The 15494-nt window shown below is 35.9% G+C and overlaps 1 protein-coding gene across 1 annotated transcript in view; it reads left to right on the top strand.

The window, feature by feature from the left end:
• Positions 1-15494, top strand: part of LOC106078692 (protein Wnt-9a-like) — a 65881-nt gene that overhangs the window by 38328 nt on the left and 12059 nt on the right. The window contains exon 4 of the mRNA XM_056013978.1: positions 11843-12111. Within this exon, the coding sequence (XP_055869953.1) occupies positions 11843-12111 (269 nt within the window). The remainder of the gene's footprint in view (positions 1-11842; positions 12112-15494) is intronic.

Here is a 15494-nt window from a genome sequence, read left to right as displayed (position 1 = left end):
GATGCACTTTGCCAGATTTAGTCATTCTCTTTAGTCACTCTCTTTGGACACTTAGATTAGATGCACTTTGCCAGATTTAGTCATTCTCTTTAGTCATTCTCTTTGGACACTTAGATTAGATGCACTTTGCCAGATTTAGTCATTCTCTTTAGTCACTCTCTTTGGACACTTAGATTAGATGCACTTTGCCAGATTTAGTCATTCTCTTTAGTCATTCTCTTTGGACACTTAGATTAGATGGACTTTGCCAGATTTAGTCATTCTCTGTAGACACTCTCTTTGGACACTTAGATTAGATGCACTTTGCCAGATTTAGTCATTCTCTTTTGTCATTCTCTTTGGACACTTAGATTAGATGCACTTTGTCAGATTTTGTCATTCTCTTTTGACACTTAGATTAGAAGCACTTTGCCAGATGTAGTCATTCTCTTAAACCACTTAGATTAGATGCACTTTGTCAGATTTTGTCATTCTCTTTTGACACTTAGATTAGATGCACTTTGCCAGATTTAGTCATTCTCTTTAGTTACTCTCTTTGGACACTTAGATTAGATGGACTTTGCCAGATTTAGTCATTCTCTTTAGTCACTCTCTTTGGACACTTAGATTAGATGCACTTTGCCAGATTTAGTCATTCTCTTTAGTCACTCTCTTTGGACACTTAGATTAGATGCACTTTGCCAGATTTAGTCATTCTCTTTTGTCATTCTCTTTGGACACTTAGATTAGATGGACTTTGCCAGATTTAGTCATTCTCTTTAGTCACTCTCTTTGGACACTTAGATTAGATGCACTTTGCCAGATTTAGTCATTCTCTTTTGTCATTCTCTTTGGACACTTAGATTAGATGCACTTTGCCAGATTTAGTCATTCTCTTTAGTCACTCTCTTTGGACACTTAGATTAGATGCACTTTGCCAGATTTAGTCATTCTCTTTAGTCACTCTCTTTGGACACTTAGATTAGATGCACTTTGCCTAATTTAGTCATTCTCTTTAGTCACTCTCTTTGGACACTTAGATTAGATGCACTTTGCCAGATTTAGTCATTCTCTTTTGTCATTCTCTTTGGACACTTAGATTAGATGCACTTTGCCAGATTTAGTGATTTAGTCATTCTCTTTAGTCACTCTCTTTGGACACTTAGATTAGATGGACTTTGCCAGATTTAGTCATTCTCTTTTGTCATTCTCTTTGGACACTTAGATTAGATGCACTTTGCCAGATTTAGTCATTCTCTTTAGTCACTCTCTTTGGACACTTAGATTAGATGCACTTTGCCAGATTTAGTCATTCTCTTTAGTCACTCTCTTTGGACACTTAGATTAGATGCACTTTGCCAGATTTAGTCATTCTCTTTAGTCACTCTCTTTGGACACTTAGATTAGATGCACTTTGCCAGATTTAGTCATTCTCTTTTGTCATTCTCTTTGGACACTTAGATTAAATGCACTTTGCCAGATTTAGTCATTCTCTGTAGACACTGAGATTAAATGCACTTTGCCAGATTTAGTCATTCTCTTTTGACACTTAGATTAGATGCACTTTGCCAGATTTAGTCATTCTCTGTAGACACTGAGATTAAATGCACTTTGCCAGATTTAGTCATTCTCTGTAGACACTTAGATTAGATGCACTTTGCCAGATTTAGTCATTCTCTGTAGACACTGAGATTAAATGCACTTTGCCAGATTTAGTCATTCTCTTTTGACACTTAGATTAGATGCACTTTGCCAGATTTAGTCATTCTCTGTAGACACTGAGATTAAATGCACTTTGCCAGATTTAGTCATTCTCTTTTGACACTTAGATTAGATGCACTTTGCCAGATTTAGTCATTCTCTGTAGACACTGAGATTAAATGCACTTTGCCAGATTTAGTCATTGCATTTAGCCAGCTCGTTGCTAATAAAAACAACCAACTGAACACAGAGTCTAGTGACCTACTGACGCGACCTAGATTTGATAGTAAATTGTTTCTTTGATACTAGCTATGGTTTAAAAAAAAAAAGAGAGGGATGAATGGTACCAAAAAAAATGTTGAAAGGTTGTTTAATCCTATGTAAGATAAGTTTTAATTTTGGCACCGAAGCGGCTATATTTCTTCTGTCGTCTGATACTTCTCTTAAGTTCAACAAACACAAGCCGCGCTAAAAGTCATAAAGATGTCATCGGATAAACACCGAGTCGTCTGTTAGGTAACACTAGTGCTGCACAGCAGGGCTGGACTGCGTCGACTGACGCATTGAGTCAGCTGGGGGTCGAGTGAAGACATCACCGTGCCTTGATGTACAGTGCACAATATCATGCCTTCAACTACCAGGCTAGGACGTTTTGTCAGCTTCATGCAAAGAAGACTTTTCTTTTGAAGAATACATCAGTAACTTAAAGAAGTAATTTAAAAAAAAAAATTTTTTGTTTTTTGTTTTTTAAAGACATTTGTTCCTTTATGAAGCGTATTCACCTTACCTTTTACCTTTACCTATCCCTTAGTCTCTTGGACCGTTGGGGCACCATGCAAGATTTGTCGACAGTCCATTCCTCTCTGCCTTTTGCCTTAGTTAGAGCCTCTTTCAATGGCAGGCCCCTTCATTCTTTTTTGTTGTCTTCCCATCGCTTTCTCTGTCTTCCTCTTCTTCTTTTTCCTGTTACTGTTCCCTGAAGGAAGCTCTTTGCGACCCCCAAAAATCTTGTAATATGGTCATAGATTTTATGCTTGCGTTTTTTTTTTTTACGATAGTTAGCAGATCATCATGGGATCCAATCACTGCAGTAACCCTGTCTCTAATCTCTTGTTTTGTGATGCGGTCTTTAAATGTGAAACCTAGGATCCTTCTGAATCAACTGTTCCATTGTTTATAGATATTTGTAATAGAGATTACTTTACTCTTAATAATTAATGAATTATAAATTAATAAAAGGAACATTTTTACCCCCCCCCTTTTTTTTTTCTCACTTTCGAAAAAAAAAATCCTGATTGTAGATCTACTCGGAGTAAATAAAATTCTAGCTTGGTGATATAGATCCATTTGGTAACAGGGCTGGAAGGATTGGTCCTCCCGTAGAGCCTTGGCGAGAAACTCTGCTGTTAGGCGTGGTGCCTCTAAGCTCCCATACAGGTCGGTGATATAAACTTCGATTGACGTTGAGTGTAAAGAGTTAAAAATACTGAGCACAAGCTGGAGGAATTGTTTTACGTCAAATAATAGTCGTGGCCCACGGTTAACGATGGTGTTATGTGTCCAGCACAACGACCAACCGCCTCTACTTTCCCCAACTAATGTCAGGTATCCATTAGGGCTGGGTGGACACAGATTCCGGTAAAGGAAAATGCCAGCCTTCACCAGGATTCGAACCCGGGACCTCTGTTCGGAAGTCAAGCGCTTTACCGCTTTACTTAAATAAGACAACTAAAATATTTTTAAAATGCGTTAAAAAAAAAACACAGCGTATGTAGAGTGAAATCGCATCAGTTATTTTGAATTAATCATGTTATTAATTTTAAAAGTTATGGACTAACAACAAGCATCATTGATTGTTATGTTTATATTTTATACTCTTTAGAGCAGGGGTTCTCAACCTGTGAGTCGCGACCCCCTTGGGGGTCAATTGACGATTTGCCAGGGGTCGCCTAAGACCATCGAAAATATGGATTGTTATTGTCTATTCTTCTATTGCTCTGTGTGTGTGCGTGGGTCGCTGCAGAGTGGGAGATAGTAAAAAAGGGGTTCACCGAGTTTAAAGGGTTGAGAACCGCTGCTTTAGAGTAGCCTCTACATGTAAAACATGTTCAGTGTGCTATGGTCGAATCACTTTTGTGGCCCACTCATTATGCAGGTCGGAAAAATGATTCCGTGCTGCCTTTTCAAAATCTAATATTAAAGAAAAACAAGTTGCTCAAGTCTGAATATGAATTTTATTTTACAACATTCTCTACTGGGCTATATACAGACATACAAAAAAATAATTATTTATTGTTTGTTTCAAATTTATAGTGAACGACCTACTTCTCTTAACAATGCCTGGTCGTGAGGTTTGCGTGCTGGACTGTCGTTCGGATTTATCGACGGTCGAGGGTTCAAACCCTGCCCGCTCCCATCCCCCGTCGTCCTGCGGGAGGTTTGGACTAGGAAGTAAACTATCTTCAACTCTGAAGGAACATCCGAAACATGTAAAACATTTTACAAACATTTTACAAACAAAGCTTGTCTACCCTTAGCCAAGTACATCTAATATATACAAAAAATAAAAAAAATTAATAACAACTAATTGATTAATTAGTCGGTTTTGATTAATTGATTAATTTTATTGATAATGTCATCAATCAACAATGAATACTTTTTTCAAAGTTTCAACTTAATCCCAGAATCAGAAGTGAGATATATATCATGTAAAGGATCCCACCCAGACAGACAAGAGAGTTGATATAAGCTTTGAGAACAAAAAAAAATTGGTTCAGTTCTGAAGTACTTCAGTTAGACTTAATCACATTATTGACAAGTTGTCAAGTCTAGTCTCCACGCCGACACGCTGTCTATGTATGAGCCCGTTTGTCTCTCTTTGACTTGACAGATACAATAAACAATGGATAGACCCGACTTATGTCCCTATGTGGCGCTGATAAGTTGTTTCCCTTCTTCACCTGCTAAGAAGTTACATCCCTTTGAAAACGGAACGTGTACATGGGGAGGTAATGCAAGTAAAAATAAACTTGGCGCTTAGAATTGTCTCCTCCTTTCTTTTGTTTCCACATTCCTCTAAATCCGCCGGCTAGAGTCCCCAGGGGCGAGAAAGCGGGCAGCGGACCGACAGATTACCGGAAGTTTATTTGTTAAGGAGCTGGACAAGGTCTTCTGTGTTAGCTTGTCTGTATTAACCTTCCTGCTATTGTACATGGCTGATTAATAGATGAATACATAAACAAATAAATATTTATTATTATTATTGCCATTATTATTATTATTATTATTTATTATTAGTATAAAATAATTAATTAAATAAATAATTAATAAAAGACATATTCGAAATTATGTATAGTATCCCCCCCCCTAAAAAAAATGTGAAAATCTCTTAGTTTTATGTTGTCTATCTGTCAGTCTGTCCATCCGTTTAGCTCATAAGAACTAGAAAAGGTATTTCAAATATACAATTTCACTGCATATTTGTTTCATATTCTTTATATACTTAAATTACAATTATCGTCTATGGTGGTCCTTCAGGATTCCATAACCAACAAAATAAACTTATAAAAAAAATAATTTAACTTGTATGCTCTGCCTAATAAAGCAAATATCAATCTCTGGAAAAATACAAATAAAACAAAGTACAATATTGACATTGGTCTAAATGTGACTTTATTTTAAAGTGAAATGATTCTTTCATATTTTATTCAGTCCGCAATCTATTTTGCAAATATTTGTGTCTCAGAAACATCAGAGAAACTCATTTCTGGGTGGTCGACGTATGGTATTATCAAATGTTCAATCATTCGCGGGTATGTCGTCTGCTAGCTTACAATTGAAGAATGAGGAACCAGGTCTTCTGAAAGAAATTAATTACAATAAATAAACAAACTATACAGTAAGGGTCTGAAGCTTAGTAGAGATGATAAAAAGTTAAACGGGAAAATCGACAGTTAACGAAACAAATATTCACAAGATTACAAAGAGAGATTGTGTTGTCACACAAACTCAGAGGCGGCCCCCGTTGGAGTCGGATTCGCCTATTCGCAAGGAATATTCAAGACGTGATTATGTTTTGATTGTCAAAAGTAATAATGTTTCAAAGATTCATTTGGCGTTGTAAAAAATGTTTTTATTTTTTTTTCTGTAAAACGTTTTACATGTTTTGGATGTTCCTTCAAAGTTAAAGATAATCTACTTCCGTATCCGAATCTCCCGCTAATAACAAACTCATAGTCTATTATTGATAAAGAGATATATTACACATTACGGAATGACAACTACCGGATATGTACAATATGTCATACGAGCGATTTTAGATAGTCTTTTGGTATTGATTTGTAATTGGAAAAAAAAAAAAGAAAGAAAAGAATCGAGCTTGTACTTCTGCAACGTCTGCTCGATGTCCCAGCACAGTTACCAACAAAGCTATTGGATTTCATGTAAATGGAACTAGCATGAGGATGTAGATCTACCTAAATTAAACTTCTGATTTAGCACTCTTAAGATCCATATCATTGATGCCCAACCTAATTCGACCCGCAGGCCATTATAATTTCCAACACTCATATCGCGGGCCAAATGAACGAAAACTTATAAAATGAAATGAAATTGTTCTGAAACTATTTTAGTAGATAATAATTTTCAAATAACCTATTAAGTATCAAATATATAGGTTTCTAACACTCTTTTATTCGCGACTCAAACCAAGAATGCCACCATATTTATTTTATAATGCCGTTTTTATGCTGTTGTTTATTAAACAGCCACACTTTATTTAAAAAATAAATATGTTGGCTTATTATCATGTTGAACAAAAAAAAAAAAAAAAGTAAAGATCTGCTAACTTTTCCTGGTAGATTTTACATTCCGAATCCCATTTCACAAACATACAAATGTTAAAGATCATGATACCAATCCATCGGAGAAAAAGTGAGGGCCCAAACGTAGGTAAAGATACATTTTTTCAACCTTTTTTTTTTGTTTTGTTTGGAAGGTAAATTTTTACTCTTAGTGACGACGTTTCAGCGGGCGGGCCGGATGGAACCACGTCGCGGGCCGGGTCTGGCCCGCGGGCCGTAGTTTGGGCATCACTGATCTATATCTACTAGATCTAAATCTAAAATATAAATTTGGAATAATGTACTTGTAATTTAGATGTATGTAAAAAAAAAAGCCTAGATAATCTATTAATAGACTGAATGCAATATTAAATTTAAAAATAGTAGATTAGTTTTAGTATTTTATAACATATAGATCTAGACATTTGAAAATAACAATCTACACTTCGCAACCTACAAGGGGGCTCAAGTTCGAATCGCAACTCGAGCAGAGTCGTGTTTGCTGAGACGCCAAAGGCAACACGAAAAAACTTCTCCCCAAATCTCCTTCCTCAGTCTACACAAAAGAGATTGGACCAAAAGCGCTCCGTGGACCAAAACCCCTCTGTCGACCAAATTCTCTTTATGGACCAAAATCGCTTTGTGGACCGAAATCGCTATGTAGACCAAAAGCGCTCTGTAGACCAAAAGCGTTCTCTAGACCAAAAGCGCACTGTAGACCAAAGCGCTCTGTAGACCAAAGGCGATTTGAGGATGCTGTAAGCATGAAAGATGCACCATATAAAAGCCATTAAAAAAACTCGAAGTTGATCTTGTATCTCTCAGTCCTAAACATCCGGTCTAACACCTAAGGACACTCAAGGCTGTGTCTTCTCCTTGTTAAATTACAGAGGTTCCTTTTAGAAAAAAAACAACCAATTATGTCCTACACCTAACAGTGAGCTAACTTAGTCGTCCAGGTTTATCTTATCTTATCTTATATAATACAGACGTTACTTCAAAAAAGAAGATGATTACGTCCTACGCGTCATGCATTTAGTCATGCATATTAACCAATGACTTAAATTCTGCCAAGTCACTGGTTTTCCTGGCTAGCTCAGGCAACCCATTCCATGCTCTAATAGCACTAGGAAAGAAGGAGTATTTGTACAAATTTGTCCTAGCATATGGGACGAGGAATGTGCCTTTATCTTTGTGTCTTTCAGAGTATTTTATTAAATTTTGTTTTTGTATTTGAAGATTATGGTTCAGTGTTTTATGTATGATTGCTACTTTACTTTTGAGCCTTCTGTCCTGAAGGCTTTCTAAATTTAGTGATTTTACTAAAGGTGTTACTCTAGTCAAATGTGAATATTCGTTTGTTATGAATCGCACTGCTCTATTTTGTGTCTGTTCTAGTTTCTGTTTCTAGGTTTATTAGAGACTTTAACTCTTCTTCTATTTAAATGTGTTTTTTTTCTGGCTGATTCAGGCAACCCGCTCCGTGCTTTGATGGCACGTTGGAAATATAAGCACTTGCATGAATTTGTCCTAGATTTTTGAATTAAGATGTATTTCACATACTGTGTTCACTCTGATAAGAAATATGCTCTGCATTATTCTTCGGACTCGAAGACCAGTTGTCTTATTAGTTGTCTTATTTATTTTACAAGTTTTGGATGTTTCTACGGAATTGCAAATTCCTACATCCTCAAACTTCCTGATAGTCGGCGGTGGGATGGCGGCGGGAAGAGTTCAAACCTTGGACTATGGAACCATGACTCCCTTTGTGGCACTTGTGTTTTGTGGCAAAAGACACAAAAAATGTTAAAATTGTTGACAGTCCAGCGCCTAATACAGGACTAGGCGGCCATTCGAAGACCTATGATGATATTGTACTGTATAGAGACATTTTTGTTTTACTTAGCCTTTACCCTTCTTATTGTTATAATTCTCACTTCAAAACGTTTTGATACTGTAACAAAATAATGATAATCAATAATAACATCAAAAAGTAATAGAAATCAGTTATTTGTTGTAAGTAAATATCTATTACTAGCATTGCCCACGGGCTATGCCCGAAGATATGTTCCCAGGTTGTATATTGCTTATTTTGGCCTGAACATCTCTTCCTTTTTACAAAGCTTTTGTCAACTCACCCTGTCTGTCTGTCTGTCTGGTAAAAAGTTTGTACACGTTATTTTTCCCACACCCATTCTCGGATCAAGTTCAAACTTTGCACAATTATTCATCGGCTTAGACTAGAAGTAGATCAATAAAAAAAATAATTAATTGTTTATATCAACCAGGATAATTAATTATTCGGTATGCACAACTATGGCTAAATATGTAGGGTTTTGTCCCTATAGAAATTAGTACACGTTTTTTTTCTCCGACACCCATTTTGGGATCAAGTTGAATGAAATTTTAAACTATTTCTTATCGTACCAAACAAAACAAGAATCAATTTTAAAAATTAACCGATTAGTAAAAAAAAAAATTGCTTAATGTGTAGAGATCAAATAAGGGAAATAACTTCTGCATTATTGAGAGATACTATAGAAAGTGTGGAGTTCTTCCCCTTAGACAAGGTTTTTTTTTTTTTAAGGAAATTTGTATATTATTCATTTTTCTTTTCTTTTTTAACTTTCAATAAACAGTTAGCATTTTATATTTCCCACTTACACACTTTCTCTCTCTCTTTCTCTCTCTCTCTCTCTCTCTCTCTCTCTCTCTCTCTGTCTCGTTCTAAATTTGATAGCGTCGCTAAATTGTTCTTTTACTGTATGCTTCATTCAAAATTATTAAATTAACTTTAAATAAACTTGCCCAATTGTAGTATATCTACACATGCAAAATGACCCATAAATCCAGATACACTATTTGCATATAGAGTTTATGAGCTTCCAAAGCCATTTGGTTTTCAGCATTCCCTTTGTAAAAACGCTCTTCACAAAAGTGATTATGCTAAAAAAAAATTAAGCTCATGAAAAAATCTGGACTTCGACCAGTGCCTGGAGGGTTGATACGCTCGTTAAAATCAGCCGCTCTACCAGTTTAGACGTAAACTACGTCGCGAAGTTCAAGGTTATAGTTAGGCTAGCCAGTGGTCAGGTCAAGTTGATCTCATCTATAGTTAGGACATCGCTTGAAATCTAAAATCTATGTGTCCCTGGTCAAGAGCAAAACGATTTAAATAATTGTCATCTTCAACTTCAAGTATCATAATTACACTAGCATCTACCTAAAGCAGGGGTTCTCAACCTGGGGGTCGATTGACGATTTGCCAGGGGTCGCCTAAGACCATCGAAAATATGGATTGTTATTGTCTATTCTTCTATTGCTGTGTGGGTGGGAGTCGCGGCAGAGTGGGGGATTGTAAAAAGGGATCGCCGAGCATAAAAGGTTGAGAACCGCTGACCTTAAGGGAAACTGTATTATTTAGAACTGTTTTGTTTAGGTATTTTGTGTATGTCCACTAAGCGACTTGCCTTGGTCAGCCTGTTAAGATATTAACATTTCGTATTTAAAAAGGTATTATTATCAATTTTTTTTTTAAAACGATGTCTTAGTCGTCCTTGACCCCCGTTTAGAGCTGTTGACGGATTTTTTTATCAGTGTTATCTACGATAAACAAGTTTTTTGTTTTGTTTTCTTTTGTTGTTTTTTTTACAAAGATTATATAAACTTACTCCGTCTGTTTGTCTGTCTGTCCGGGTGGCTTTTTTTAAAACCTATTTCTCACACTTCCCATTCTCGGATCAAGTTGAAATTTCGCACATCATTGTCGATGACCACACATAAATCAATAAAAAATATTAACCAATTTGTTAATCAATAACTAAAGTTAAATAATTGTGTTATATACAGAAAATGGAAATATATATATAGGAAATGATTTTAACAAACTCTACATTCAAACTACTTATATAACAATAGTCTATTTTAAGTTTGATATATATACATATACTGTATGTATATGTATATATATATATATATATATACAGTGCTTTTTTAGTGACGGTACGCACTGGTACGGCGTACCGGCACATTTACAATGTGTGGAAAAAAATAACTTTTCTTGTATTTTACTTTTATTATTAATTTATTAGTAGTTAAAAGTAAGGCAATCCATCACTGAGTACCGGCACCTATTTTTTTTTTAACAAAAAAAAAAAACAACAACAACCACATTATATATATATATAAATATATATATATATATGTAGAATAGCGATAGAATAGCTCAATATAGTCATTATTTTTAAAATATTTTGGATATTTTATTAAGTTATATTATTTATATGTGAAATTTTACGAATTTTGAAGTTTAATAGTTAAAGACTTAGGCATAATGTTATGTACCAGACGCTCCATCGGTAATGATGTCTACGGTTTCACCTAGTCCCACCGAAGATTACAGCTAGAAATGTAAAAAAATGTTAGATTTCTTTCTTTGTTAAACTAGTAGAAAAAAATAATTGATCTGGCCAGCTTACATAAACAGAATTGTTTGAATCCTGATGTATAAGGAAAAGGGATCCCCCAAACACCCCTCCCTGCCCCTCCAAATATTTCCCTTCGGCTAGTGATAGGAAAATAGAATTAAAATATTTTGAAATGAACTTAACGAAAAAAAAATCACATCTTAATATATTCCCTTTATCTTAATCTTCTGAAAATGTCATTATTCTTTAATTAAACTGTCATATTTAACAGAGTACTTTCCGCTACCCACTAAATGCACCTCGGGGCGTTTTCTGACAATAGGCCCCCCTATCAAGGACGTTATACTTTTGTCTTAATGTTATGAAACCAATTACTCAATGTGACCAGCCACAACGTAAACAGACGTTTCCTGGCCCTGGGTTTTTATTATTGCATTGATAAGACAAATTCATTCATTTAACTGTTACGCGTATAGACGATTTGGGCCAGCAAAGGGAGTTTCCCACAAAGCTCAGACTCACTGTGAGGTGTTAACTTTTTAAACTGAATGTGGGACAAACGTCCGGGCCTGAAACGCCCTGATGAAACGCCCACATGGTCATGACTAGAACACAAATGATACAAAAACAGGACATGCATTGAGATACAACGAGGTTGTAAATAGAATTAAAGTTGGTAGAGGCAATCAGATTCCATTCTGAATATTTCAGTCAATAGTGCCGGACTTAGGCCGCTGCAACCTACCCGGTCGCAGTGGGCCCCGCACTTTCATAGGCCCCGCGCTAATTTTTAAATATAAATTATTACATTAAACCATTATAACTTTATAACATATATATATTTGTTTGTTTGTTTAGTTTGTTCTAAATATAGCCAAAACTCCTCTATTTCAGGCTTTAAAGAAACAGCCTTCTTGTTCGCTATCTCTTCGGCGGGGCTGGTCCACGAGGTGTCAAGGTCGTGCGCCCAGGGGATCTTGGACCGGTGCACGTGCGACGAGACGGAGCACCTGGAGAACAGGGAGACGTGGCTGTGGGGCGGCTGCGGGGACAACATCAAGTTTGGGTTAAAGTTCACCCGCAAGTTCCTTCGGAGGTTCAGCAACAACGACAAGGACATCCGCGCCAAAGTGGACGATCATAACACAGAGGCGGGCATAAAGGTTGGTCAGTTTTTTTACAAAGCTTATACATATATTAACTCTGGCAGGACTTTTTTTTTACACGTATTTTCTCTCACTTCCCATTGTCGGATTGTTTGATGAGGGTACGGCATCATCCTTTGTCGATGACAATACATTAATCAATCCAAAAATAATTGGTTTGCGGGGTAATTAATTATTTTTGATAGAGAAAAATGGAAATAAATCTTACAGTATTGTGATATAGGGCAGTAAATGTGCAGTTCTTTCCCTTATAATTTTTTTTTTAATTTGTAAAAAGTATTTTTATATTTTGCTTTTCAATTGGTTACTTCAATGGAAACTTGTATAACTAAACAACGCTGGCTGAAAGTGTTCACACCCTTCATCTTATTAGCTTGCCTTTTGATTTGATCTTGAGATTTACTTACAATAGAAGTGCATGCTATTTTTAGTTCAAGGGCAGACTATTTCATAATAACTTTGACAACCATCGCAGCGATAAGCCACGCCTTAGATCTGCTTTTATGTAACATAAATCCCGCCAAATTTCGCGCCATTTTTTTAAATTATATTTTTCTAACAAAGATTAAAAGTAGGACAGTTGAAAGTACGTGGATAATTTCCATTTTTCCAAATAATTATTAACAGACTCGCAAACCATAACGCTTTTAACCAAACGCAGAGTCTCTCTATTTTAGTTATAAAACGTTAATATAAGACAGTATACATATATGCATAGGTCTGTGAGCATGACATTGTTAAAAAGTGTTGCAGTTTGTTGAATTTCTCGTTCATTATGTAAGAAATACAGTCACTAGTAACTAAAACACATTCATGACAATCCGACTTTTACTTAGCGTACTCTTGGTGGGGGCTGGGGAGGTTGGAGGCGGGGCGGGGGGTTGGGGTTTAAGAGAAGTGTACGTATTAATTAATATTCTAATGCGTTATATTAGGATAGGCCCTGACCTAGTTCGCACAAGTAAAACAGTGCAAAACGCCTAGAGTGTTAATCTATTCGATTTAAATCCACGGCCTAACACGTATGTAGATCAGTAAGACACATCTATCATAATTTAAATTGTTTCTCTAATAAGTCGAATGTTTCCGAGTCTGAAGCTGCAAGAAGAGTGCAGAATTGTATGTGGTTACGAAAGCCCACCTTTGACCTACATATTTTGACGTTAATACAGAAAAAAATATTTGTATTCATGTGTGTTAACATAGAAAGAGAGCATAGGTTAAATTATTTGTTGGATGTGTGTAAATTGTGTAAATAATACATAAATATATAGCCATAGACAACAGGGAATTTAAAAGGAATATCAACATTGGTGTCGAAGAGCTGTAACTTAACAGTAGCTTTAAATATCTTTGAGCTGGTGTTTCAGAAACCAAACCTGAACTACTGGCCAGAATTTCTCAGTCTATAGCAGAACTTGCGAGACTCAAAACTACCTGGACAGACAAACGCATAGCACTAGATACTAAAATCAGACCGATGCGCTCCCTGGTCACGGCCACATTCTTATTTGCATGCGAATCTTGGAGGTCTGCAGGCTCGAGAAGAGGATCTTAGCAATGGAACTAAGATGCTACAGAAAGATCTTAGGTGTCACTCACAAAGACCGCATGAAGATATAAGAAACAGGATTAATCCAGCTATTGGACCCCACGATGACCTAATAACCAATGTCAAAAAAAAAGTATACTCAAGCTCTAGGCCACATCAAAAGGTCATCAGGGCTTGCAAAGACCTTCCTTTAGGGAAAAGTACCAGGAAGAAGAAAGAGAAAGCGATGGGAAGACATCAAAGAATGGACAGGCCTGTCAGTGAATAAAATTCTATCAAAAGCTAAGGACACAGAGGATGGAGAAAGACAGTTGACAGATCTTGTGTGGTACCTCAACGGTCCAACAGACCAAGGGATAAGTTAAGGTGGACGTACTGGCAAAATGTTAAAACGTTCGCTTTTACTGTTCTTCAAATTTGTTGCCAAATCTTTGAGCCTCCCTTATAGATTATTGATTCATCTGGTTAAACTAGAAGTAAAGTAAAGAATAGCTTCCCTTTCAGACGTTGTGGTCTTATAGGGCAGATGATGTTAAGGTCATCTGTTTCTGTGGCCCAAGGTTAACGAGCAGGGTGTCATGTGGCCAGCAAAACGACCAACCGCCTTTACTTTTCCCAACTAAAGTCAGGTACCCATTAGAGTTGGGTGGACTCAGGGGCGATCTAAAAATTCCGTAATTCAAAATCCCAGTCTTCACCGAGATTCGAACCTAGGACCCCAGGTGTAAAATCCAAGCGCTTAACCACTCAGCCACCTCGAAGTAAAAAAAAAAAAGCCATTCTTGGTCTTTTTTTTTTTCATTTGATGTACTTGTCAATATGAATTTGTATGAACTAAATAATTTTGCTTAAGTTAAAATCTCTCAAGTAAAGATTTTTTTTTTTACAAATGTTTGAACGAATTCTATTAGATCTAGAAAGAACTTTGTATTTCCATTCTTCCAATCATCTCGTCATGGGAACTCTACAACAAACCATTTCATTCCTGGTGAATGTCTAGTTTTGAATTCAAATCACTTGGACAAACAGAATGTGTGTGGACATTTCTAGGATTCCGTTCTTTGTGTCTCTCTTCAACTGCTTGGTCAAATAGTGTCAATGGTTTTACAGTAGGGATGTTTTCTATCACCATTAGTGAAGAGCTACCCAAGTGTAATATATACTCTAGTTTACTGTACACTTAGTGGATGGTGTACACTAGCGTATATTAAGCACACTGACACACATACATGATTTTTCGTTGCAAGTTTTATTTTTTGACACATTTCATGTACTGGGGGGCGATTTTCAAAAACTTTGGACATATTAATAAATAGAAAAAGCGAGAAAGCAAATCGAGCTTGCTGCGTTCATAACATTATAGAGATAAATACACTCGTCTTTAGATTCGCATATAAGTATTTTTGAGTCTGAATTTACTTTTAAATTCTATCTCTCTCTTTCACTCTCTCTCTCTGTTTGTATCCATCTATCTATCTATCTATCTATCTATATCTATATCTATATCTATATCTATATCTTAGTATATCTATATCTATATCTATATCTATATCTATATCTTAGTATATCTATATCTATATCTTAGTATATCTATATCTATATCTTAGTATATCTATATCTTAGTATATCTATATCTTAGTATATCTATATCTATATTTTAGTATATCTATATCTTAGTATATCTATATCTTAGTATATATCTTGATATATCTATAACTATATCAATATCTATCTATCTATCTATCTATCTATCTATCTATCTATCTATCTATCTATCTATCTATCTATACAGTGGGTTTTTTTTTGTAAAATAAAATAGGTGCCGGTA

Source organism: Biomphalaria glabrata, chromosome 16 (genome assembly GCF_947242115.1).
Source record: "Biomphalaria glabrata chromosome 16, xgBioGlab47.1, whole genome shotgun sequence".
NCBI lineage: Eukaryota > Metazoa > Mollusca > Gastropoda > Planorbidae > Biomphalaria > Biomphalaria glabrata.
Note: the sequence above shows the minus strand (reverse complement) of the source record. Positions and strands in the feature narration are given on the sequence as shown.